Source organism: Eretmochelys imbricata, chromosome 17 (assembly GCF_965152235.1).
Source record: "Eretmochelys imbricata isolate rEreImb1 chromosome 17, rEreImb1.hap1, whole genome shotgun sequence".
In the NCBI taxonomy this organism is placed as follows: Eukaryota; Metazoa; Chordata; order Testudines; family Cheloniidae; genus Eretmochelys; species Eretmochelys imbricata.
In genome coordinates this window covers 23183494-23210801 of record NC_135588.1, presented here as the reverse complement: position 1 = coordinate 23210801, position 27308 = coordinate 23183494, and the positions used below count along the sequence as shown (strand labels likewise).

At 48.5% G+C, this 27308-nt stretch overlaps 1 protein-coding gene across 1 annotated transcript in view; it reads left to right on the top strand.

Moving 5' to 3' along the window:
- Positions 1 to 27308, top strand: part of TSPOAP1 (TSPO associated protein 1) — a 231866-nt gene that overhangs the window by 43930 nt on the left and 160628 nt on the right. Inside the window, exons 5-6 of the mRNA XM_077836656.1 lie at positions 1514 to 1783; positions 25051 to 25158. Of these exons, the coding sequence (XP_077692782.1) occupies positions 1514 to 1783; positions 25051 to 25158 (378 nt within the window). The remainder of the gene's footprint in view (positions 1 to 1513; positions 1784 to 25050; positions 25159 to 27308) is intronic.

Below are 27308 nucleotides of genomic sequence, written 5' to 3'. Positions count from 1 at the left end.
ACTCACTCAGCACCTATATTTTCAGGGTAAAAGTTCCCTTGGTGCCCATGTTTCAGCCTCTGGATGTGCACACTGCTGCGTCGCTCTAGGTGTCTCCTGTCTACGTCCCAGAGCGATCTACAAACTGGGGGGTAGATAGTTCATCTGCCTGTGTCCCGATCTGGTAGGTTTTCTCAGAGGCAAACCTGCATCAGGTTCCATTCCAAATCTGTCTGGAGGAGGTGGCATTGCCCATCTTATAATTTCTAGCTCAGTGGTTAGAGGTGGGAGACCCAAGTTCAATTCCGCCCAAGGCAGATAAAGGATTTGAACAGGGGTCTCCTACCACTTAGGAGTGTGCGCTAACCACTGGGCTGTGGGCTAGTCTGATGTGGGGCTCCCTTAGTCTCTTCCATTGAAGCTGTTTCACTATGGATAAATAATTAAAGAGTCCTTAGAGTCGAGGAACTAGACTGTGGGTCTCCCACCTCCCAGCTGGGTACTCTAACTGTCAGACTACAGACTACAATCTCTCTTTGGCCTAGTGACTCTTTAGGTATTTATCCCAAGTGGAAAAGTGCCAACAGGAGAGAGAGAGAGAGGGAGTCATTGGGCCAGAGAGAAAGTGAGAGAGAGAGAATGACTCTGTTGGCTGGTGGTTAGGGCAAACTTCCTCCCTCTCCAGCAGGTGGGAGACCTAGTGCCCAGCCCTCCTGCTCCAATGACTCTAATATTTATCCACAATGGAACAGCTTCAACAGAAGAAATTTAGAGAGCCCCATGTCAGAATATCCCAAAGCTCAGTGGTTAAAGCACTATGCTGAGAGGTAAAAGACCCCCTGTTTGAGTCCTGTATCCCCCTCAGGCAGAGGGGAGAATTGTACATTAGCCTTCCACATCTCAGAGGAGTGCTGAGTTAATAGTTATAAGGTGCATGGATGCACCTTCTCCTCTGGCTGTTTTGGGTAGAGTTGGGCACCTGCCTAAGTGATTCTAACAAGAAGTGCGTTAGGCCCCTGAGCCACCCAACATCAGGAGAGGATTCGTGGCTGTGATTCAGTAGCAGAGATAGGCACTTCCATGCAGCCTGGACTCAGGCATCTATGTTCACAAGGGAGTGGGACTTAGTCATCATTTCCCATTGGCTAGTTTAGGCAGCTCCCTGCCCAGGTGCTGGCTTTTGTGGATCATATCCTTATGCTCCTGTCTCTCCCCAGGCACTGCATAGGGAGCCTGGGCACCTTACACAGGCTCTGTGAATCGGTGTGTTCTTGTGATTTTCTAAGCGCCCCAAATCTAGGCATGACAGTGAACATCATGACATCTAAGTCCCTTTGTGAATCTAGGCCGCAGTCATTTTCTTCCTCCTTCCACCATGTTGGTTCTAGTGGTTTGCAAACAGAGCAGGTGTGTTTGTGCCGGTCTGTTGTCTATTGAACAACACTTTGGCAATTCATGAAAAAAACCCAGCAACCTCTATTTCCCATCCTTTCAACCACAGGGGCTACATCATGTTGTGTTTGCATTTCCTTAGGAGGGCCATCATTGCCTGAACCTCATAGACTTTGATCACCTGTTGCGGGAATCTCAGAAGGAAGTGTTACGGTTACAGAGACAGATTGCACTGAAGAATTTCAAGGAGTCTCTCCATTCCTCTAAAGCTGGTTCAAAAAGCTCTTTGTCAATTGCTGCCAATTGCTTGGGACCATCTGTGCCAACTCTAGATACCAGCATCAATTTTTCATCTCTATCAAAGGGGGTGCAATTAGGAGAGCCAACACTAGCAATGGAAGCACATAGGAAGGTGAGATATCTGGGTCAATGATCTGAAGTTTTTGCTAATTAATCAGTCAATTAATGAATGTTCTTACAGAACTTTTACTGTTGTGTAATTGCTAAGATTATTACTGTTATTATCCTCTCTGCTATAAATAGATATTATAGGTTTTTAAAATGACCTTTTAGATACTGAAAGACATCTGTGAGTGTATGGTAAGGTGTCAGGTGTCATATAGTGAAGAGAGAGAATGGTAAGTCTGGTTGCTATAGAAAGCCTAATAAGCATATCCCAGAGTGAATCCTATGGCAGTGGTTCTCAACCAGGGGTATATGTACTCCTAGGGGTATGCGAGGTCTTCCAGGGGGTACATCAACCCATCTAGATATTTGCCTAGTTTTACAACAGGCTACAGAAAAAGCACTAGCCAAATCAGTACATATACTATACAGTGAAATGTAAGTAAAATATTTATATCGCAACTGATTTATTTTATAATTATATGGTAAAATGAGAAAGTCAGCTATTTTTCAGTAATAGCGTGCTATGCCACTTTTGTATTTTTATGTCTGATTTTGTAAGCAAGTAGTCTTTAAGTGAGGTGAAACTTGGGGGTACGCAAGACAAATCAGACTCCTAAAAGAGGTATAGTAGTCTGGAAAGGTTGAGAGCCACTGTTCTATGGCATCCTTAAACCTTGCAAGGTGACAATGGAGTAGGTAGAGATAGGCCTAGGCCAGTTCTTTTTGTGCTTTGATTTTGCAAAACTTCCATTAAAAGGTAGCACTTTGTGCAACATTTTTCCATTTGTGAAGTTGGGCAAAAAATATGTCCCACATTCTGGAAGCCTCTGAAAACTGTATTGAAGCTGGATGAAATAGGGCAGCTCTATGCGTGCGTGTGCACACACTAAAACCTGGTATACAATAAACAGGTTAGTTGGACAAGACCTATTTTCCATAAAACCATGTTGATTGGCATTACTTATATTACCTTCCTTTACTTCTTTATTGAGTCCTGTATCAGCTGTTCCATTATGTTGATCAGGATTAATGTGTGACTGACAGGCCTATAATTGCCCAGGTTATCCTGTTTAAGTATTGGCACAATATTAGCTTTCTTCCACTCCTTTGGAACTTGCACAAGATTTATTGAATATCAACCTTAACCATCCAATAAGCTCATTGGCCAGCTCTTATAAAACTCTTGGATGCAATTTATCTGGACCTGCTGATTTAAAAATGGCCAACTTTAATAGCTGCTGTTTTACATCCTCCTTAGTCACTGTTGGAATGGAAAGTATTTCATCATCATATAATATATCACCTGGCTTTTTCCCTAATCCAGAACAGAAATATTTACAGAATACTTCTGCCTTTTCTGAATTATTATTGAAAATTCTACCATTTCCATCTAGTAATGGACCAATACCACATTTGGGATTCCTTTTGTTCCTAATATACAGGAACTCCTCACTTAAAGTTGTTTTGTTTCCTGGTTATGTTGCTGATCAATTAGGGAACATGCTCGTTTAAAGTTGTGCAATGCTCCCTTATAACGTTGTATGGCAGCCGCCTGCTTTGTCCACTGCTTTCAGGAAGAGCAGCCCTTTGCAGCGAGCTGTGGGGGGCTTGGAACCAGGGTGGACCGGCAGCCCCCCTATCCGCTCCCTGTTCCCCTAAGTTCCCTGTGCAGCAGCTGCCCAGCAGGCTAGCAATTGCCAGCAGTTCAGCTGTCCCTCCCCCACTGCCCTGTGCTGCTCCTGCCCTCTGCCTGGGAGCTGCTCCCGGGAGCCTCCTGCTTGCTGTGCAGAGGAGTGGGGAAGAGGGGGACTAATGTCAGGGTGTCCCCCTCCCCCTACTCCTGCCCCCCGCTTACCCCTTCTCCATAGAGAGCAGGGGGGAGACACAACAGGGCTCAGGACGGAGGGAGCTGGCCGCAGCTGCTGTCTCAACTTCCTGATGTTTTTAAAGACAATGTACTTAGAATGTGGCGTCAGTGTACTTAAAGGGGCAACGCGCATTGCGCACTCTCTCCCACACACAGGGTGTGTGTCTCTGTCTCTGTCTGCCAGGCTGTCTCCCCTCCCTCCATTTGTGCTACCTTGTAGAGTGTGAGGCTACATTAACAACGTGTTATCCCTGGAGGGGTCAGCTGAATGCTAGTTCATCATTTAGCAGAAAGGCATTCCTTGGGAAATATCCCACCCTCTTCCACCCTCTGACTTCACCAGCTCAACCAAGCTTCACAATCATCACTGCTGTGTACCGTATTAAATTGTTCAAAACTGATACTCTGTGTGTGTGTGTGTGCCTCTGATAGTGTGGCTGATGTGACGAGGAAGCTTTGTTCTAAATCAGCCATAAAAATGTTGGCATCCTGTGGGGCCACGCGGGTACCCATAGCAGTGCCGCTGATTTGAAGGTATGCTATGGGTACCCGCATGGCCCCACAGGATGCCAACATTTTTATAGCTGACTTAGAACAACGCTTCCTCAGCTCTCGTCCCCTAATGCCCCTACTCTACTTGCGCTATACTGATGACATCTTCATCATCTGGACCCATGGAAAAGAAGCCCTTGAGGAATTCCACCATGATTTCAACAATTTCCATCCCACCATCAACCTCAGCCTGGATCAGTCCACAAAAGAGATCCACTTCCTGGACACTACAGTGCTAATAAGTGATGGTCACATAAACACCACGCTATACCGGAAACCTGCTGACTGCTATTCCTATCTACATGCCTCCAGCTTTCATCCAGACCACACCACTCGATCCATTGTCTACAGCCAAGCTCTACGATACAACCGCATTTGCTCCAACCCCTCAGACAGAGACAAACACCTATAAGATCTCTATCAAGCGTTCTTACAACTACAATACCCACCTGCTGAAGTGAAGAAACAGATTGACAGAGCCAGAAGAGTTCCCAGAAGTCACTTACTACAGGACAGGCCCAACAAAGAAAATAACAGAACGCCACTAGCCGTCACCTTCAGCCCCCAACTAAAACCTCTCCAACGCATCATCAAGGATCTACAGCCTATCCTGAAGGACGACCCATCACTCTCACAGATCTTGGGAGACAGGCCAGTCCTTGCTTACAGACAGCCCCCCAACCTGAAGCAAATACTCACCAGCAACCACACACCACACAACGGAACCACTAACCCAGGTACCTATCCTTGCAACAAAGCCCGTTGCCAACTGTGTCCACATATCTATTCAGGGGACACCATCATAGGGCCTAATCACATCAGCCACATTATCAGAGGCTCGTTCACCTGCACATCCACCAATGTGATATATGCCATCATGTGCCAACAATGCCCCTCTGCCATGTACATTGGCCAAACTGGACAGTCTCTACATAAAAGAATAAATGGACACAAATCAGACGTCAAGAATTATAACATTTCAAAAACCAGTCGGAGAACACTTCAGTCTCTTTGGTCACTCAATTACAGACCTAAAAGTGGCAATTCTTCAACAAAAAAACTTCAAAAACAGAGTCCAACGAGAGACTGCTGAATTGGAATTAATTTGCAAACTGGACACAGTTAACTTAGGCTTGAATAAAGACTGGGAGTGGATGGGTCATTACACAAAGTAAAACCATTTCCCCATGTTTTTTCCTCCCTGCCCCCCAACTGTTCCTCACACGTTCTTGTCAACTGCTGGAAATGGCCCACCTCATTACAAAAGATTTTTTTCCTCTCCTGCTGGTAATAGCTCACTTTACCTGATCACTCTTGTTACAGTGTGTATGGTAACACCCATTGTTTCATGTTCTCTGTGTATATAAAATCTCCCCACTGTATTTTCCACTGCATGCATCCGATGAAGTGAGCTGTAGCTCACGAAAGCTCATGCTCAAATAAATTGGTTAGTCTCTGAGGTGCCACAAGTACTCCTTTTCTTTTTGCGGCTGCTAAAAGAAAACGAGTAACTAACACGGCTGCTACTCTGACTAACACAGCTGCTACTCTGAAACCTGTAACAGCTGCATGACAGCTACAACTCCCTGGGCTACTTCCCCATGGCCTCCTCCCAACACCTTCTTTAGTCTCACCACAGGACCTTCCTCCTGATGTCTGATAATGCTTGTACTTCTCAGTCTTCCAGTAGTGCGCCTTCTCACTCTCACCTTCTTGCGCCTCTTGCTCCCAGCTCCTTGCACGCGCACCACAGACTGAAGTGAGCTCCTTTTTAAAACCCAGGTACCCTGATTAGCCTGCCTTAATTGATTCTAGCTGCTTCTTGATTGGCTGCGGGTATTCTAATCAGCCTGTCTGCCTTAATTGTTTCCAGAAAGTTCCTGATTGTTCTGGAACCTTCCCTGTTACCTTAGCCAGGGAAATGGGACCTACTTAACCTGGGGCTAATATATCTGCAACTTGCAACTTTCTCTTCCTTTCATTTGTTATATATTGTGTTTTATTTTATTTTTTATAGTGGCCTTTACTTCCCCTCTAAACCAGGTTCTTTTTTTTTAACCAGTGCAGCCTTCTTTCTTAGTTGTAGGATTGTGGCTTTTTGGACATCTAATAAAATGTTCTTAAACAATTTCCAATTATCATTTGCATTTTCTGTTTAAATTCTTTTCTCCAACTGATTGGGTCAAAATTGTTTTCAGCTTTGTGAAATTGGCCCTTTAAAGGACCAAGTATATATATATTACTAGACTGGACTTTATTCTGTTTGCACATAACAGATGTAATCAAGTTATGATCGCTTGCACCTAAGCATCCACTAATTTTTAATTCTGCAATCAATTCCTTTTTATCTGTCAAGATGAGGTCTAATATAGAATTCCCCCTTTTTGGATCCAGCACTTTTTGAGTAAATTGTCATCTATAATGTTTAGTCATTGGTCAGTTTTAGTCAGCATGAGACCTCCAGCACATGTCACGGAGACTGAAGTCCCCCATGATAACACTGTTTTCTCCCCTACACATTATAGTTAGGTGCTTAAGGAGATTTTTGTCCTATTCCCTAGTATGATTTGGTGGTCTGTAGCAGGCATCAACTACTGTTCTATCTTGTTCTTTATTTGTTAGGACTTTGATCCATAAGCATTCAAGATCATTTGTTTTCAAGTTGTCAATGACTGGGAAATGGGTAATGCCACTTTTGACATGCAGTGTCTCTCCCCTGCCTCTTTTGGCCACTCTGCAGAAGACAACTGAATGTTTTATAATAGTTAGTAAAATATTGACTAACTTTTGCAGAGCAAACATTAAGACTGAGAATCTAAATATATTTTTGCCTCCCCATAGACTCACAGTCCCCCAAAATTTCAAGCATCACACAAATGTACGTACACACATATGTACCCTCTTAATGTTTCAGAGACAGGCTGCTTCTCAAATAAAGGCTTTTTGTCAGTTGCTGTCATGTGCTGGGACCATCTGTGATAGTGATGGATATCTGTTTAAATGACTATTAAATGGGGTGCAATGTCCCAACAATTTAGCTCAACAAAGAAAAGCCAGTGGAACGGCCCAGCTCCTCCAGCTGTGTCTGTTCTCCCAAGCTGCCTCCCTGCCTCACCAGTGCCCCTGGGCAGCTGCTTAGCCTAGAGAATGTTATATCCCTATTCTTGCCACTCTGTGTACTCCATTTCCCCATTCCCTTACCGAATGCAGCCAGGACCCAGAAGGCAGGCTATGGGAATTGCCTTTGTCCCAGAACAGGTACCGTTTTCTCCCCAAATGCCTATCACAAGAGGTCATCTTCTCCTCAAGATGCACTGCAGTGGCTTCAGCTCACCTTATCGCTCCATTTGTGCTGTGTCTGCACTGCAGATGATACACTGCTGTAGTGCTCTGGTGTAGACACTTACTACAGGGATGGAAGGCATTTCATAAATCCCCTCTCTGAGAGGCGGTCAATGAAAGAATTCTTCTGCTGACCTAACTGCCTCTTTAGTGGAGGCTAGGTCGACCAAACTACATCACACAGGGCATGACATTTTTCACAGCTCTGAGCAATGTAGGTAGATCAAGCTGAGTTTTAGGTGTTGACCAGACCATCTGTAATTTGGTCAAGAATTTATATGGAAGAAAGTGGTGCCTTAGTCTGATACTCAGTGAGAGTGAAACTGGGAGCTGCCGCCTTGACTTGGCACCATGAAGTTACTGCCTTAGATTTCTCCTACTCTCTATGCTAAGCACACCCATCTCAGCCAGACACACCTATCTTTATCCATCACAGCCCACATGTGTCTGTTAGGTTCCTTTAATATGCCTGGATGATTATCTCATAGGTAATGCTCCCTGGGGCTGTCCCCAGACTCATTCACTATGCGGCTAATATGTCCGTCTGTTTCACATTTGCATCTTACCACTTACCATAATATTCTCTACCTTGCTTCCTTCATGCCCGCATTTGAAATGAGGGGCTAGGAGATGATGGGACAGGGGGAGAGTTGCATCCAAATTTGCCTAGAAAATGGAGTTTGCAGCTCTGCTAAGGGGGCAGCTTCCCTTTCTGGACAGGTTCCTGTGGTGCCCCCGAGGGGAGCTCATTTCCTCTCCAGCCCTGCATGTCTTCCCTGCTGCTTCCATTTCCCCTCGTGCATTTCCGAGGTCAAACACCTGTTCTACCTCCCTATTCCCAGCACTGCTGCCTTCCCCCAAACACATTCTAAAAAGCCATGGAAATACCCACACAAAGAAACTGGGTAACTTGGAGTTAAAGTTGCTGAACTGGGTTTCCTATCACCACAGCCACTAAAATCAGAGGACATTGCCAGCTACACCACCGCTCTACCTCTCCTACCACAGCTCACCACTGTGGTCAGATGTTGGCTGTGTGTGTTTATTGAGTATTCTGTCCCAGCTGCTCACAGGCAGCGGAGACAGCAAACCTCAATTAAACTGCCCAATAAATCCACAGACTCAGTTTTCAGCGAAGGCTCCTGGCCAGGTTTATTGTTGGCGAAGCACGGTAATAGCCCCTGGCAGACTCTACGAGGATACGAAGACATGTATGCTCATGACAATGGACGCAGCTCAGTGAATGGCAGGACTTTCCATTCCCCCCTTGGCTGGACAAAGATACTCCCTCTGAGATACATCTTTATACCCTGATAAAACAAGTTAGTACTGGCCCTTTGACATAGTTACTGCCCCCAGATGTCACTAGTTATTACCCATCACTGTGTACATGTTGGTTTGATTAAAACATTTCTATTATGTACTGTCATTGTGACCTTATCTTTAGGAGGGGTCAATATGTTCCTGTTATCCTTGGGGAATGTTTTTGTACCATAAAATCATAGAATAATAGAATATCAGGGTTGGCAGGGACCTCAGGAGGTCATCTAGTCCAACCCCCTGCTCAAAGCAGGACCCATCCCCAATTAAATCATCCCAGCCAGGGCTTTGTCAAGCCTGACCTTAAAAACTTCTAAGGAAGGAGATTCCACCACCTCCCGAGGTAACGCATTCCAGTGCTTCACCACAATCCTTGTAAAAAAGTTTTTCCTAATATCCAACCTAAACCTCCCCCACTGCAACTTGAGACCATTACTCCTCGTTCTGTCATCTCCTACCACTGAGAACAGTCTAGATCCATCCTCTTTGGAACCACCTTTCAGGTAGTTGAAAGCAGCTATCAAATCCCCCCTCATTCTTCTCTTCCTTAGACTAAACAATCCCAGTTCCCTCAGCCTCTCCTCATAAGTCATGTGTTCCAGTCCCTTAATCATTTCTGTTGCCCTCCGCTGGACGTTTTCCAATTTTTCCACATCCTTCTTGTAGTGTGGGGCCCAAAACTGGACACAGTACTCCAGATGAGGCCTCACCAGTGTCGAAGAGATGGGAATGATCACGTCCTTCGATCTGCTGGCAATGCCCCTACTTATACATCCCAAAATGCCATTGGCCTTCTTGGCAACAAGGGCACACTGTTGACTCATATCCAGCTTCTCGTCCACTGAAACCCCTAGGTCCTTTTCTGCAGAACTGCTGCCTAGCCATTCAGTCCCTAGTCTGTAGTGGTGCATGGGATTCTTCCATCCTAAGTGCAGGACTCTACACTTGTCCTTGTTGAACCTCATCAGATTTCTTTTGGCCCAATCCTCTAATTTGTCTAGGGCCCTCTGTATCCTATCCCTACCCTCCAGTGTATCTACCTCTCCTCCCAGTTTAGTGTCATCTGCAAACTTGCTGAGGGTGCAATCCACACCATCCTCCAGATCATTTATGAAGATATTGAACAAAACCGGCCCCAGGACCGACCCTTGGGGCACTCCACTTGATACCGGCTGCCAACTAGACACGGAGCCATTGATCACTACCCATTGAGCCCAACAATCTAGCCAGCTTTCTATCCACCTGAAAGTCCATTCATCCAGCCCATACTTCTTTGACTTTCTGGCAAGAATACTGTGGGAGACCGTGTCAAAAGCTTTGCTAAAGTCAAGGAACAACACGTCCACTGCTTTCCCTTCATCCACAGAACCAGTTATCTCGTCATAGAAGGCAATTAGATTAGTCAGGCATGACTTTCCCTTGGTGAATCCATGCTGACTGTTCCTGATCACTTTCCTCTCCTCTAAGTGCTTCCGAATTGATTCCTTGAGGACCTGCTCCATGATTTTTCCAGGGACTGAGGTGAGGCTGACTGGCCTGTAGTTCCCAAGATCCTCCTCCTTCCCTTTTTTAAAGATGGGCACTACATTATCCTTTTTTCAGTCGTCCGGGACCTCCCCCGATCGCCATGAGTTTTCAAAGATAATGGCCAATGGCTCTGCAATCACATCCGCCAACTCCTTTAGCACTCTCGGATGTAGTGCATCCGGCCCCATGGACTTGTGCTCGTCCAGCTTTTCTAAATAGTCCCGAACCACTTCTTTCTCCACAGAGGGCTGGTCAACTCCTCCCCATGCTGTGCTGCCCAGTGCAGTAATCTGGGAGCTGACCTTCCCGTGAAGACAGAGGCAAAAAAAGCATTGAGTACATTAGCTTTTTCCACATTCTCTGTCACCAGGTTGCCTCCCTCATTCAGTAAGGGGCCCACACTTTCCTTAACTTTCTTCTTGTTGTTAACATACCTGAAGAAACCCTTCTTGTTACTCTTAACATCTCTTGCTAGCTGCAACTCCAAGTGTGATGTGGCCTTCCTGATTTCACTCCTGCATGCCCGAGCAATATTTTTATACTCTTCCCTGGTCATTTGTCCAACTTCCACTTCTTGTAAGCTTCTTTTTTGTGTTTAAAATCAGCAAGGATTTCACTGTTAAGCCAAGCTGGTTGCCTGTGATGTTTACTATTCTTTCTACACTTCGGTATGGTTTGTACCTGTAACCTCAATAAGGATTCTTTAAAATACAGCCAGCTCTCCTGGACTCCTTTCCCCCTCATGTTATTCTCCCAGGGGATCCTGCCCATCAGTTCCTTGAGGGAGCCAAAATCTGCTTTTCTGATGTCCCGGGTCTGTATTCTGCTGCTCTCCTTTCTTCCCTGTGTCAGGATCCTAAACTCAACCAGCTCATGGTCACTGCCTCCCAGTTTCCCATCCACTTTTGCTTCCCCTACTAATTCTTCCCTGTTTGTGAGCAGCAGGTCAAGAAGAGCTCTGCCTCTAGTTGGTTCCTCCAGCACTTGCACCAGGAAATTGTCCCCTACCCTTTCCAAAAACTTCCTGGATTGTCTGTGCACCGCTGTATTGCTCTCCCAGCAGATATCAGGGTGATTGAAGTCTCCCATGAGAACCAGGGCCTGCGATCTAGTAACTTCTGTGAGTTGCCGGAAGAAAGCCTTGTCCACCTCATCCCCCTGGTCCGGTGGTGTATAGCAGACTCCCACCACGACATCACCCTTGTTGCTCACACTTCTAAACTTAATCCAGAGACTCTCAGGTTTTTCTGCAGTTTCATACTGGAGCTCTGAGCAGTCATACTGCTCCCTTACATACAATGCAACTCCCCCACCTTTTCTGCCCTGCCTGTCCTTCCTGAACAGTTTATATCCATCCATGAGAATACTCCAGTCATGTGAGTTATCCCACCAAGTCTCTCTTATTCCAGTCACATCATAATTCTTTGACTGTGCCAGGACTTCCAGTTCTCCCTGCTTCTTTCCCAGGCTTCTTGCATTTGTGTATAGGCACTTGAGATAACTTGCTGTTTGTCCTGCTTTCTTAGTATGAGGCAGGAGCCCTCCCCTCTTGTGCTCTCCTGCTCGTGCTTCCTCCTGGTATCCCACGTCCCCACTTACCTCAGGGCTTTGGTCTCCTTCCCCCGGTGAACCTAGTTTAAAGCCCTCTTCACTAGGTTAGCCAGCCTGCTTGTGAAGATGCTCTTCCCTCTCTTCATTAGGTGGAGCCCATCTCTGCCTAGCACTCCTCCTTCTTGGAACACCATCCCATGGTCAAAGAATCCAAAGCCTTCTCTCTGACACCACCTGCGTAGCCATTTGTTGACTTCCACGATTTGACGGTCTCTACCCAGACCTTTTCCTTCAACAGGGAGGATGGACGATAACACCACTTGCACCTCAAACTCCTTTATCCTTCTTCCCAGGGCCATGTAGTCTGCAGTGATCCACTCAAGGTCATTCTTGGCAGTATCATTGGTGCCCACGTGGAGAAGCAGGAAGGGGTAGCGATCCGAGGGCTTGATGAGTCTCAGCAGTCTCTCCGTCACATCGTGAATCCTAGCTCCTGGCAAGTAGCAGACCATCCTTGATATTGGGATGTTCTGATACCCCTTGATATCGGGATGTGTTTGCATGAGCAGTCTGTGACTAGCACTTCTTAGGAATGTGTATTTCTGCAATATCAGCCCTGTTCTTGCCAGATTCTGTGAGCAGGTCCTGCCTCATTCAGGCCTTTGATACAAGGGCTTATGTCTCAGGCTCTCTTCCTCCTACATTCCCCCACTTTTTGTTTTTTTTTTTATGGGGAGGATGTTTACCCATCATTCCCGAAAAGCATCATGTGTGGACTGAAGATCACCCAATGGGCTAAACACTTTTATGTGGCCACCTTACTTTTCCATCCACACATTCATGCCCCATCTCTCCCTTAGTTTCCAGATTTCCTTATATGACTGATGGACGGATTTTATTTTCCAATCATTTGTCGTCTCTTATGGTGGGCCTGACAATGTTAGGCCTGGGACTTTGATTGAGGAATGTAGTTTTATGATTGAACCTTGGAGGCACTACCAGATAATTAATATATAGGAATAATATGGATATGATGTATACTTTTGTAGTGTATATGGGTATATATGTGTACGTGGACAGCAGGTGGACCCCGCATTTGGGGAGGCTAGCCCCTCGCTCCGCCCCTTCCACCTGCACCCTCCCCATGGCCAGAGCCCTGAGACCCCCTGTTCCCCAAGTGACCGGAGCCACAAGCCCTCCCGCCGACGCCCAGAGCACACACCCCTGGCCACAGGAGCCCTGAGCACTCCCTGCCTTGGCTGGAGATGCCCTGGGCTGGCTGCAGCCCAGAGTGTGCCCCCACTTGGCTGGCTGAAGCCCCAAGCCCCACCCAAGGAGCCCCAGGATGGCTGAAGCTGCACCATGCCTCAACTCCTTGGACCCAACCCACCCAGAGGAAAAGTTTCTGTTACTTAGAAGATGCGTTTGATATGGCCCATGCAGGTTCTGGGGCAGCTGAAGAGCCTTTTATGTGCCTCCTCAGCCACCCTGGAACCTGCATGGGGCATAATAAAACAAAAACGTCACCGCCAAAGCCTGCAACTGGAGGTCTGGTGGTCGCAGCCATGGCAGTGCCGGGGCAGGCAGCCTCCTCTGGCCTATTATACCCACTGCCCATGTATGTGTACATATGACACCATCTTATATTGAAGCATAACATGAAATATAGTAGTGTAGTTTGGCCCTTTTACTTTGGTGCTGCAGATAGCAATACACTCCTTTTATTACCTGTAGGATTATTGGTAGCAGGCTGAGTGTTTTGAGGAATTGTTTTTGCGTGTTCCACAGTGCTATGTATATGAGAAGTAAAACAAATTTGGAATAGTGAGATTACAAATGAGGCCTTTAGATATAAATTTTCATGTTTAGTTAGTAACTAACACAGTCCTAACTAAAAACCGATCATCAGCAGACACCAAACTCCCTTTCCACTCCACCCTACCCAACTCCTCCCAACGTGAACCCCAGATGCAGAATTTCCCAGACACAAACCAACCATCCCAGGCTTTATTCTCTCTAGGAAATGTAGCAGGGCAGCTGAAGTGGGAGTCTGGGTTGTGTGACAGCTGAATGAGTTCAAGAGAAGAGAGTAGGTTAAAAAGCATAAGGCGAGTGGCACTGCAAAGCGGGTGGGCCTCGGAAGGGGGCATTGTTGGGAAGGGTGAAAGTGCTGAATCCATGGACAGCATTTCCGTAGTGGAACTGGGGCAGGGCCAGGGGAAGGGGCTGCGATGGGTGGGGCCTGCCAGCCTTTGAGAAGTTCCCTCTGTTTTGTGTGTTGGTGGGACACTGTCCTTGGACCTTTGGGCTCAGCCAGCGTGGCTACTGGAGACTCGGGCAGAAGCAGGAAGGGCTACAAATCCCTTGGCAGAGCCTGTTCTCCTGCCATTCCCACCCAGGCCTGCAGACCCCAGAGCCTGGCTGAGTTCGGAGAAGGTTCGGGGTGTGCAACGGGCCCCACACGCCCCTCCGGCACCAGGCCTCTGCTTCCCAGGCACAGCTGGGGGGTCACATCCAGACTGTGCGCCCGGGGCTCGGGGAGCCGGAGCCAGTCGCTGCCCTGGGCTGTGCGCTGCTCCTGGGCGGCTGGGCACCGGGGCCGGCCCGCGCCGCCCCAGGGTCACTGCGGCCTGTGCTGGGCCCCGGCAGCCGCGCAGCCCCCCCGGCCGAGCGCTGGCGGCCGAGGCGGCCGGGGCAGGGGCGCTCTGCTCCCGCCGCTGGCAACGGGGCCGCGCCGCGCCCGCGGCCAGCGCCCCCCGCCGGGCCAGTGGTACGGCCCGCTCAGTCCGCTGCGCCGGCCCGCTGCGCTCCGCCGCCGGGCAGGACGCGGCTCCCGACCCGCCCCCGCGGCTCCGGACCCAGGTAGGCGCGGAGCCCTCTCCGGGGCCACAGGGGCGGGCTGGGGGAGCGGTGCCCGGGCCCTCGGGGCTGGAGCAGGTGGTTCTTGGCCCGGCCCGGCCCGCGCCCGCTTCCTGAGGGCTCTGTGCGCTCAGCTCCGCTGCCGGGGCCTGGCCCGAGCGGCCCCCGCGAGTTCCCGGGCACCAGACGCTCGCCGCCCCGCAGCGCCGCTCGGCCCCCTCCCGAAACAGCCTCCGCCGCCGGCTGCTGCCCTGGGGCTGTTCCCCCTGCTCTCCCGGGCAGCGCCTTGCCCCCACCCGCGCCCTGCTCGCCGGGCAGCTTTGAACAGCATCACTGCCCCGTTGGGGTGTCTGCACAGGAGGGTTCAAATAAGGACCCGCCCAAGGACATCCTGCCGGAGCCTGCTGCCTTCCCGCAGGCTGCTGCACTACAAAGTATTAGTTCCCCAGCTCGGTTTCTGTCTGATGAGAATAAAGGCCCCAGGCTAGGATGGAGGGATTCATAGATGTATCCCTTCCGAGGCCAGCTGGGACCACTGTGAGCATCTAGTCTGGTCGCCTCTGTGACACAGGCCGGAGACCTGCCCAGACAGAATTCTCTAGTGTTTACTTTTTAGAAAAAAAATCCCATCTTGATTTAAAAACGGTCAGTGATTGAGAATCCACCAAGACCCTTGTTAAGTTGTTCCAGTGTTGATTTCTCTCACTGTTAAACATGTATGCCAGATTTCCAGTCTGAATTTGCCAAACTTCCAGCCATTGGACCATGTAGATGATGTGGAAGAAGCTGAAGTACTCACAATGCTTTTTTTGCCTCAGTCTTCACTGACAAGGTCAGCTCCCAGACTGCTGCACTGGGCAGCACAGTATGGGGAGGAGGTGAGCAGCCCTCAGTGGTGAAAGAATAGGGTAAGGGCTATTTAGAAAAGCTGGACATGCACAAGTCCATCGGGTTGGATGCAATGTATCTGAAGGTGCTGAGGGAGTTGGCTGATGTGATTGCAGAGCCATTGGCCGTTATCTTTGAAAATTTGTGATGATCAGGGGAGGTGCCAGATGATTGGAAAAAGGCAAATGTAGTGCCCATCTTTTAAAAAGGGAAAAAGAACAATCCAGGGAACTGCAGACCCATCAGCCTCACCTCAGTCCGCAGAAAAATCATGGAGCAGGTCCTCAAGGAATCCATTTTGAAGCACTTGGAGGAGAGGAAGGTGATCAGGAACAGTCAACATGGATTCACCAAGGGCAAGTCATGCCTGACCAACCTGATTGCCTTCTATGATGAGATAACTAGCTCTGTGGATATGGGGAAAGCGGTGGACATGATATACCTTGATTTTAGCAAAGCTTTTGATACTGTCTCCCACAGTATTCTTGCCAGCAAGTTAAAGAAATATGGTTGGGACTGTAAGGTGGATAGAAAGTTGGCTAGATCATTGGGCTGAACAGGTAGTGATCAACGGCTCTATCTCTAATTGGCAGCCGGTATCAAGTGGAGTGCCCCAGGGTTCTGTCCTTGGGCCGGGTTTGTTCAACATCTTCATTAATGATCTGGAGGATGGCATGGATTGCACCCTGTCAAGGTTCCTCCCCCACTCTGAACTCTAGGGTACAGATGTGGGGACCTGCATGAAAACCTCCTAAGCTTACTTTCACCAGCTTAGGTTAAAACTTCCCCAAGGTACAAATTAATTTTATCCTTTGACCCTGGATCTCCACTGCCACCACCAAACTCTAACTGGGTTTACTGAGAAACATAGTTTGGACACGTCTTTCCCCCCAAAATCCTCCCAACCCTTGATCCCCACTTCCTGGGGAAGGTTTGGTAAAAATCCTCACCAATTTGCATAGGTGACCACGGACCCAAGCCCTTGGATCTGAGAACAATGAAAAAGCATTCAGTTTTCTTACAAGAAGACTTTTAATAGAAGTAAAGGAATCCCCTCTGCAAAATCAGGATGGTAGATACCTTACAGGGTAATTAGATTCAAAACATAGAGAATCCCTCTAGGCAAAACCTTAAGTTACAAAAAAGACACACAGACAGGAATAGTCATTCTATTCAGCACAGTTCTTTTCTCAGCCATTTAAAGAAATCATAATCTAACACATACCTAGCTAGATTACTTACTAAAAGTTCTAAGACTCCATTCCTGTTCTAGCCCCAGCAAAAGCAGCATACAGACAGACACAGACCCTTTGTTTCTCTCCCTCCTCCCAGCTTTTGAAATTATCTTGTCTCCTCATTGGTCATTTTGGTCAGGTGCCAGCAAGGTTACCTTTAGTTTCTTAACCCTTTACAGGTGAGAGGATTTTTCCTCTGGCCAGGAGGGATTTTAAAGGGGTTTACCCTTTCCTTTATATTTATGACACACCCTCAGCAAGTTTGTGATGACACTAAGCTGGGGGAGAGGTAGATGCGCTGGAGGGTAGGGATAGGGTCCAGAGTGACCTATACAAATTGGAGGATTGGACCAAAAGAAATCTGATGAGGTTCAACAAGGACAAGTGCAGAGTCCTGCACTTAGGACAGAAGAATCCCATGCACTGCTACACACTGGGGACCGACTGGCTAAGCGGCAGTTCTGCAGAAAAGGACCTGGGGGTTACAGTGGACGAGGAGCTGGATATGAGTCAACAGTGTGCCCTTGTTGCCAGGAAGGCCAATGGCATATTGGGCTGCATTAGTAGGGGTATTGGCAGCAGATCAAGGGAAATAATTATTCCCCTCTATTCGGCACTGATGAAGCCATATCTGGAGTACTGTGTCCAGCTTTGGGCCCTCCACTAAAGAAAGGATGTGGACAGACTGGAGAGAGTCCAGTGGAGGGCAACAAAAATGATTAGGGGGCTGCAGCACATGACTTATGAGGAGAGGCTGAGGGAACTGGGGTTGTTTAGTCTGCAGAAGAGAAGAGTGAGGGGGGATTTGATAGCAGCCTTCAACTACCTGAAGGCGGGTTCCAAAGAGGATGGAGCTTGGCTGTTCTCAGTGGTAGCAGATGACAGAACAAGGAGCAATGGTCTCAAGTTGCAGTGTGGGAGGCTGAAGTTGGATATTAGAAAAAACTTTTTCACTAGGAGGGTGGTGAAGCACTGGAATGGGTTACCTAGGGAGGTGGTGGAGTCTCCTTCCTTAGAGATTTTTAAGGTCAGGCTTGACAAAGCCCTGGCTGGGATGATTTAGTTGGGATTGGTCCTGCTTTGAGCAGGGGGTTGGACTAGATGAGCTCCTGAGGTCTCTTCCAACCCTAATCTTCCATGATTCTATGTTAGACCTGTCTCTGCTAGACTGGAGAGCCCAGTATCAAATATCTGTTCCCCAAGTAGGTATTTATAGACCTTGGGTGGCCAACCTGAGTCTGAGAAGGAGCCAGAATTTACCAATGTACATAGGCAGCGACTTCGTGGCTACTCCGGGGCTGGAGCACCCACGGGGAAAAATTGGTGGGTGTTCTGCACCCACCGGCAGCTCCCCGCCCCCCCCCCCCGCCCCAGCTCACCTCTGCCTCCTCCCGTGAGCACAATGCCGTGTCCTGCTTCTCTCCCCTCCCTCCCAGCACTTGTGCCATGAAATCGCTGTTTCGCGTGGCAAGTGCTAGGAGGGAGGAGGAGGAACGCGGCACGCTTGGGGAAGAGGCGGGGCCAGGGCAGGGATTTGGGGAGGGTCCAATAGGGGCAGGGAGGGGGCAGAGTTGGGGTGGGGCCAGGGGGGGGCACGAGCACCCACCAGCGCCAAGGAAAGTTGGCGCCTGTGCCAATGTACATTACTAAAGAGCCACAGTCAAAGTCAGCAGCCCTGCAACTGCTCCCCATCCCCTGCTCCCAGCGCCTCCCGCCCACCCCGCCAATCAGCGTCTCCCCCTCCTTCCCCACACCTCCCGATCAGCTGTTCCGTGGCATGGGGGGAGGGATAGCTCAGTGGTTTGAGCATTGGCCTTCTAAACCCAGGGTTGTGAGTTCAATCCTTGAGGGGGCCATTTAGGGATCTGGGGCAAAAATTGGGGATTGGTCCTGCTTTGAGCAGGGGGTTGGACTAGATGACCTCCTGAGGTCCCTTCCAACCCTGATAGTCTATGATCCTATGCAGGAGGCTCTGGGGGAGAGGGGGACGGGGAGGGGGAGGAGCGAGGGCACGGCAGGTTCAGGGGAGGGGCCGGGAAGGGGTGGAGTGGGGGCAGAGCCTGTGGCAGAGCCGGGGGTTGAGCAGTGAGCGCCCCCCGGCACACTGGAAAGTTGGCGCCTGTATCTCCAGCCACGGAGCGGTGCCTAGACAAGGAGCCGCGAATTAACTTCTGCAGAGCTTCCGGCGCAACAGGTTGGCCACCCCTGTTACAGACTGTGATTACGCTGCCCCTTAGCATTCTGTTTGTTAAGCTAAATCAATTGAGCCCCTTGAGCCTATCAATATAAAGCAGGCTTTCTAATCCTTTAATCATTCTGGTGGCTCTTGTCTGAACCCTCTTCAGTTTGCCAGCATTCTCCTGGGATTAGGTTGTGACCTGTATGGAAGCAGATGTTCTTTTTCAGCCATTGGTGAATGCCATTGCCATTAGTTGCCATTCAGCTAATGTGCTCTTGGTTGGTGCAGGCATGTATAGCACCTGTGTGAAACTAACAGGGAAAGGGGCTCGTGTAACTTCCTTAGAAGCTCTTTTGTCTGAGTAAATTACATCTGGCCCAATTTCTCCCTTAAATGATGCTTCAGTTCCATTTGTTTAGTGCTTTTATTTTATTTTGGGTTTTCCTTCCATTGCATCAGACAGCAAACAGTCTCCAACAGAAATTCAGCTAAGTTGCTCAAGAAATCCAGCCAGACACAAACCAGAGTTGAGGGAAGCCTGCAGACAGCTAGAATAAAATTAACAAACTGAGATGTCAGTGTAAGCTGGAGACTCCAAGCGGTAGAGGGGAGGGTCAGTTGCAGAATCTGCAATGTGCCAAACACTCTCCCCCAGCTACTGCTTGGAGTCAGAAATACTAGGTAATGTTACATGACTGTGAAAGGATGTTGTGAAGGCCGAAAATATAACTGGGTTCAAAAAATAAATAGGTAAGTTAATGGAGGATAGGTCCATCAGTGGCTATTAGACAGAATGGTCAGAGATGCAACCTCATGCTCCAAGTGTCCCTAAATCCCCCATCTGCCAGAAGCTGGGGGTATATGGCTGGGGATCGATCACTCAGAATTGGCCCATTCTGTTCCTTCCATCTGAAGCATCTTGTACCCTTGCCAGAGTCAGTATATTGGGGTAGCTGTAGCACTAGTGGTTTTGATTCTTGTGGTTTTACATACAAGATTGATTCAACGTTTACAAAACTTGTCACACGATAAAGAAATTCAATGCATTTCGTCTTTCCGCCGGAACTTTAAGAGGGGACTGGATGACAGCGTATAAGCAGAGGTGGCGAGTTATATGGGCCCGTGGTGCCCGTGGTCCATCCGTATTCATGAAGGTGGGCCCAGCTCCACCAATGTTTAGGCCCTAGGCCCCGTGCTTTGGGGGACCCCGTGCCATGGGGCAGCAACATGGGGCACTCTCACCTCTGGGGCAGCACCCCCTTCCCTGGAGTCGCTGTGTGCTGCGGGGAGGCCCCAGCGCTGACCCAGCTCCCAGCCCATTGGCCGGGAACCCCGGCCAATGGGAGCTGCAGGGGCGGGCCCCAGCGCTGCCTGGCCTCAGCTCCACAGCAGGGAGCGGGAGGGAGCCCCAGGCAGCGAGGGAGCAGCAGGAGCCTGCCACTGTGAGACAGACACACAGACGCAGCCGGGAGGTTGTGAGGACAGACAGATGGAGCCGTGGGCCAGGGAAAGGAGCAGTGATGGGCACTCCCGGGACTGGCATAAAATACACAGTACAGAGAGTGCTTCCTGAGGGGGCTATAGCAACACCCCCCTGCAGAGCAGACTCGGGCTGCGGCTGGCTCTGTCCATCACTCCCCCCGCCCCACAGAGACCCACGCCACTCTCTGCCCCCCCCGAAAGACCCCCAATGGCCCCTGTGCCCCTGTCACCCCTTTCCAGAGAGTCCCCCACTTTGTGCCCCCAGAGACCGCTCCCCTCCCCTCTGCTCCCTAAAACCTCCCCCTTTGCCTTCCCCCTCCCCCCCAGCCCCTTGGCCGGAAGGCTCCCAGTCTATTGGTCAGTGCGGCCAATGGGAGCTGCACCTGAGGCAGGGGGCCTGCTTGCAGATGCAGATCTGCCTGGCCGTGCCTCCAAAGCACCGGCAGGGGGAGTCACAGGTGAGCAAGCCCCAGTCATCATGACCACAGGCCCAGCAATTCTCTGGGTATTTAATTTCACTGAGGCAAGTAATTCAATCGACTCTTCCTTTCCAGACAGTTTGTGGTTTTTCTTGTAAGAAACCTTACAATTTCTTTTCAAAGAAGTCCATGTATAGTTTTTTCGCTTGAGAAGTATATTTTCTGGTTGTTCATAAGCTCATTTATTTTGTTAACTCGGTTTCATAGGCAATTTTAAAAGTCACTTGAATTGTACCTGGTTTTTTCCATTGGTCCAAAACCACATGGAAGATGTGTAGATTTTTATTTCTGTGGGCCAAACCACCCTGTGTAGAAATGTAAATGTCGGAGCTAGAAAATCTCTGCAAGGGTAAGGGTCCCTTCAAGAAATTGTCCTCAAGTCATTCATTCTTCTGGGCAGTCCATTCTATTGTTCCCTCCTATAGTGATAGTGACAAGTGTTCCCACCCACAGGAGAGAGGCAGAAGCCTGGGTCAACCCTGCAGGGACTCTGCCTCTTACCTTGTTCTCTGTCTGCTCTCTCTACCAGCCCCTTTGGTCTCCCTAGGATTGCCCCTACCATTACTCCCTCTGGGTCTTCTTTCTCTGGAGCTTCTCATGCAGTAAAGTCTGGCATTACAGGTTCTTATCTCTGAAATGTATTTAATTTTATGTATTTATTAAGTGTTAATTAAAGCACTATGGGAGTCCCCCTCAGCCCTCTGTATAAATTGATCCTCTTCTTTCCATATGTTTTGTCCATAGGGTTTTCTGCAGCCCTAGGGCAGCCAGCAATAACCCCTGTGCCTTTGCAATGGGGTGAGGGAAGGGGACCCTCTTTATGTGATTTGCAAGAAGTGTTATCCTTACTCAAGGTACCAAAAGTGTTTAAACGATATAAGTACCTTGTAAAATCCCAAAGCAAGCTCATTTTCATTTCTCATATAATCTCATATACAGTCAACCAGGGGTAGGCAACCTATGGCACGTGTGCCAAAGGCAGCAAGCGAGCTGATGTTCAGTCGCACTCACACTGCCCGGGTCCTGGCCACTGGTCTGGGGGGCTCTGCATTTTAATTTAATTTCAAATGAAGCTTCTTAAACATTTTAAAAACCTTATTTACTTTACATACAACAATAGTTTAGTTATATAATATAGACTTATAGAAAGAGACCTTCTAAAAACGTTAAAATGTATGACTGGCACGCGAAACCTTCAATTAGAGTGAATAAATGAAGACTCGGCACACCACTTCTGAAAGGTTGCTGACCCCTGCAGTATACACATATTTTTCATTAATTATATGAGTTGAATTTATTATTATTATTGTTATTATTATTAGCTAGATTACTGGGGGTTTTTTTGTGTGTGGCAAAATGTGTGCTATTTTATGGGTTGAATGATTGAATGACATAATACCCCCCCACCCCCAATGTCCGTCAGCAAGTCCGGTAATTCTGTCAAGTGTTTGTCGCACAACATGGTGGTGCCTACCCCTGCCTTGTGCTTCAGGGGGTCACGGGGTCCAGGGTGGCCTGGGGAGTTAGCGGGGGGCCTGGCGCGGGCAGCAGCAAGTGACCTGGCCCCAGCCCCAGCCCCAGCCCCAGCCCCAGCCTGCTCTGCTCCACCTCGCTGGCTCCCGGCATTGCTCAGAGGCGGGGGCTTCAGGGAAGAGGTGGAGTGGGGGTGGGGTGGGAAGACGCGGAGCGGAACAGGGTTGCTTGCTGCTGTCAGCACCAGGCACCCCGCTAACCCCCAGGCCACCCTGGACCCCGCATCCCCCTGAAGCGCAGGGCCCCCCAAAGCACAGGGCCCGGGGCGGTTGCCCTGGTCTGTCCTATGGATGGGATGGATCCATTTGGGCACCACCAAAAATTATACAAACCTGCCGCTCGTGCGTATAAATACTTACATGGGGAGAAGATTTCTGATAGCAGATTGCTCTTTAGTCTGGAAGACAAAGGCAGAATGAGATCCAGTGCTTGGAAGTTGAAGTAGACAAATTCAAACTAGAATTAAGGTGCATATTTTTAACAGTGAGGAGAATTAACCATTGGAACAGATTACCAAGGGATGTGGTGGAGTCGCTGTGTTTTAGAGCCTTTAAATCAAAATTAATGTCTTTCTAAAGCAGTGGTCTCCAACCTTTTTATGCATATGATTACTTTTTGAATTTAAGTGCAATCCAGGATCTACCCTACCCCTTCCCCAAGGCCCCGCCCCTTCTCTGAGGCCCTGACCCACTCACTCCATCTGCTCTTCCCTCCGTTGCTCGCTCTCCCTCACCCACTTTCATCGGGCTGGGGCAGGGGGTTGGGGTTCGGGAGGGGATACGGACTCTGGGCTGGGGCTGAGGGGTTCGGAGTGTGGGAGGGGGCTTCAGGCTGAGCCTGGGAAAGGGAGTTGGGTGCAGGAGGGGCTGAGGGGGTGCAAGCTCTGAGAGGGAGTTTGGGTGTAGGAGGGGGCTCCAGGCTGGGCCAGAGTGTTGGAGTGCAAGAGGGGGTATGGGGTACTGGCTCCAGGAGGGGGCTGGGGTTGGTGTGCGGGCTCCCGCTGGGTGGCAGTTACCTCGGGCGGCTCTTGGTTGGTGGCTCAGCGGGGCTAAAGTGGCTCCCTGTTGCCCCGGCCCCGCGCTGCTCCCAGAAACGGCGAGCACGCCCCCGCAGCCTGTGTGTGTGTGTGTGTGTGTGTGGGATGGTGGGCAGGGGTCTCCGTGCACTGCTTCTGTCTGCAAGCACTGCCCCCCGCAGCTCCCATTGGCCACAGTTCCCCGTTCCCGGCAGCCCTGCTGCACCACTGGATTTTTAGCGGCCAGAGATTGCAATCAACTGGGAAAGTCTCCAGGATCGACTAGTCCATCATGATCGATTGGTTGGTGACCACTGTTCTAAACTATATGCTGTAGCTCAGACAGAAATTATAGGTTTGATGCAGGAATCACAAGGTCTCTTGCCTGGGTTACACAGGATGTCTGCTCAGAGCTGATCATAATGCCCCATTTGAAAACGTAGCTCTAACTATGGAGTGGCTATGCGGTGTTTCCATAATTATCTATTATACCTGGTAGAGTGAGCTGGTGGTGGTTCCACAATTAAAGGAATAGACATAAAGCTCCTAGCCTGACTTCTTTAAGGCCCTTTCCTCAGGGCTTGTTTATTAGTCACCAAACTGTCACAAAACACAGAAAGCAAATCAACTGAAATACAGGGAATTCCCCAAGGCTTCCCGTGCTTTAGCTAGTCAGGAGAAGAGAAAGCACAGCTTATCCCATAGATGCAGCTATGTGACAGGAGGCTTAAAAATTAAGTGGAAAGGAGAGCACATTCTGTATTAAATTCTGTAGCTATTTAGAGTAATTTCCATAGCACTGTATTAGTTTTATCCATATTAAATTATATGAGATTTTTCCGTGACGATAACTCAATGAAAAAAGGTCAAACCTTGGCTGGGACAGAATGGATGGATGGAAGGAGAATGTGTATATTGAACTTTGCTGAGGACAGCAAAATACCAGACACCTTTCCTGCCCCACATTGGAATCTGCTGAGGACATACTTATTTTCTGGTGAGAAATGCCAAGACCCATAGCTGTCATTAGAAGGCCTCAACCATCACAGCATCCACTAACACCTTACTGGGACATTGGGGTCAGCTGATTCAGAAGGAAAAGCTTCTTCTAGTGGATCACCAGCACCATGGCCTGCAGCACCTGGGTTTTCCTAGGAACTCTCTCATCCATGAAAAATCTCACAAAGCTCCAGGAAGGTGTGCAATGTGATATAATAGAAACACTTATTTTCCTTTATTGACATCTCTAGCATGACTCATTCTGCTGGCTGATTTCAGAGAGAAAGAAAATGTTCTCCTGGGCTGTTCTCCTGGGCTGTTAGCATCTATGTCTGTAGGTTAGACTGTGCTGGAAGCAAAGCTGTCCTTCCCTTGACAATCAGGTTGTGCTGTTACCCTGATTCTCTCTCATATCCCTCTGGGATCACTTTCTTCCCTTTCAGGTGGAGCCAGGAGTGCTACCTTTGGGACATGCCTCTGAGGAGTATGAAAACTTTCCTCCAAAAAGTGTGGTAGCAGACCCAGAGAGCAGTCAGCAAATACAGCAATTGGTGAGTTGCAGTCCCTTTCCACAGGCTCAAAAGGGGACTCCACCTGTGGGCCTTTCTCCCTTAGAGTGAAAGCAAGGCTTTCTTGGGATGAAATGCTACAACTGTTTCAGTTTTTACATCTCTGATTTCATATGTGGGATTTGGGGTAAAGTCTTCCAGGTGCTTGCTGGTCTCAGAGTGACGTGCTGGGGAACTGGCCTGTGCCAAGAACCAGCTGCAGAACAGGTGGTCAAAGTGTGACGGGTTCCTGGGCTGCAACCTGGAACTGGGGTAAGCTGAGCACTCTGTCCTATCAGTCTGGGCTCCTTCTCACACTGTGATGCTGTGACAAGCTATAAGCCTCTGGCAGGTTCTGCACTTAAACAGACATCCACAGTGTAAGTTTATTACCCAGTCTGCCACTTCTACAAAGGAAAGTGGACGTGCACCAGCCCTTGCACCCTGAGCAGATTTCCCAAGCACTTCAGCCAAAAGCACTGTTTTAGATAAAATATAAACCAGATTTATTAACTACAGACAGATAGATTTTAAGTGTACAGTAATAAGTAATAAGTGTACAGATCAAAGTTGGTTACCTAAGAAATAAAAGGTTTCAGAGTAACAGCCGTGTTAGTCTGTATTCGCAAAAAGAAAAGGAGTACTTGTGGCACCTTAGAGATTAACCAATTTAATTGAGCATAAGCTTTCATGAGCTACAGCTCACCTCATCGCATCTGTAGCTCACGAAAGCTTATGCTCAATTAAATTGGTTAGTCTCTAAGGTGCCACAAGTACTCCTTTTCTTTTTAAGAAATAAAACAAATTCACAGTCTCAGTTCTATAAACTAAACAGGATTTGAATCAAGCAGTGTCTCATCCTGATAGATGGTAGAGTTCCTTAATATATAGGCTGGGATTCTCCTTTCCAGCCTGGGACCGCTTCCAGTCTTTGTCCTCCAGTGTGCTTTCAGGTGTTGAGCTGGGGGGTCGGGGGGGGGAGTGATGATGTCACTTCTCTTTCATAGTTTCCTCCTTCTTGCTGGAAACATCTATGTTTGTGAGGTGGGTCAAGCAGCCTCCATTGTCTATGTACTATCTCTGAGAAGTCTCCATTGTATAGATTCCTGGGACAGTCCTTGTGGAATGTGTATTCCCTTTAATGGGCCATCAGTGCATCTGGCTCCTCCATTGTTGCACCTGAAAGGCTGGTTGTGGGTGTTCCCAACCTCACAACATCTTTCAGTAACACACACATAGCAAAACTTCATAACTCCGCATACAATGATAGCACATACAATCCAACAAGATATTAATGTTCAACAAATCAAGCCCTTTAAAATAACATAAGATTACATAAGAATGGCCATACTGGGTCAGATCAAAGGTCCATCTAGCCCAGTATCCTGTCTACTGACAGTGGCCAATGCTAGGTGCCCCAGAGGGAATGAACAGAGCATGTACTCATCGAGTGATCCATCCCCTGTCTCCATGATACCTCATAAGGCATACTTTGTACAAAAGAGATCATAATTATATCAGCATGGTAAATATGGGGGTGCCAGGGTACTGCTTTAGAGCACAGAGTGCCACACAAGGGCATAGGCACTCATGACTTCCCTCATTCACCGATGCCCTGGATGTACACATTCCAAGGTGTTTTGATCACTGCTGGCTGAATGATATATATCAGATGAAGCAATCAACCACCTCAAAACTAATTGAAAGTGAAAAAAGGTGAACATCTGTTTTGCTTTTCTGGGCTTACACTTTTTCTAAAATGGAATAGGTACATCCTATCAGGGACATAGGAGAAATACCATGTAACTCATATGTCCCTTATGAGCTATCCCAACAAACCAGGCTTGTTCATAGCGTATTCCAAGTTTGACAGCCTGATAATGTTCATAGGTATCCAGAGGAGCCAAAAAAGGTAGCAAGTAGCTAGAGATGTCAACACATGTTGAGCAAATTTGTGCTGGCTGTTAGTTACAGTCTGGATTTGAACCATAGCTGAGTTAATACCTTTTTTGCAGCTCAGGCTGATCCTTCTGCATAGCGCTAGCCCTTAGCCCTGTATTTTGCATGACAGAGTTTACAAAGCTCCCCACTTGTGCTAGATGTCATGCCATGTACTGCTTGTCATCAGCATGATTCAAGTGGGAAAGCAGAGA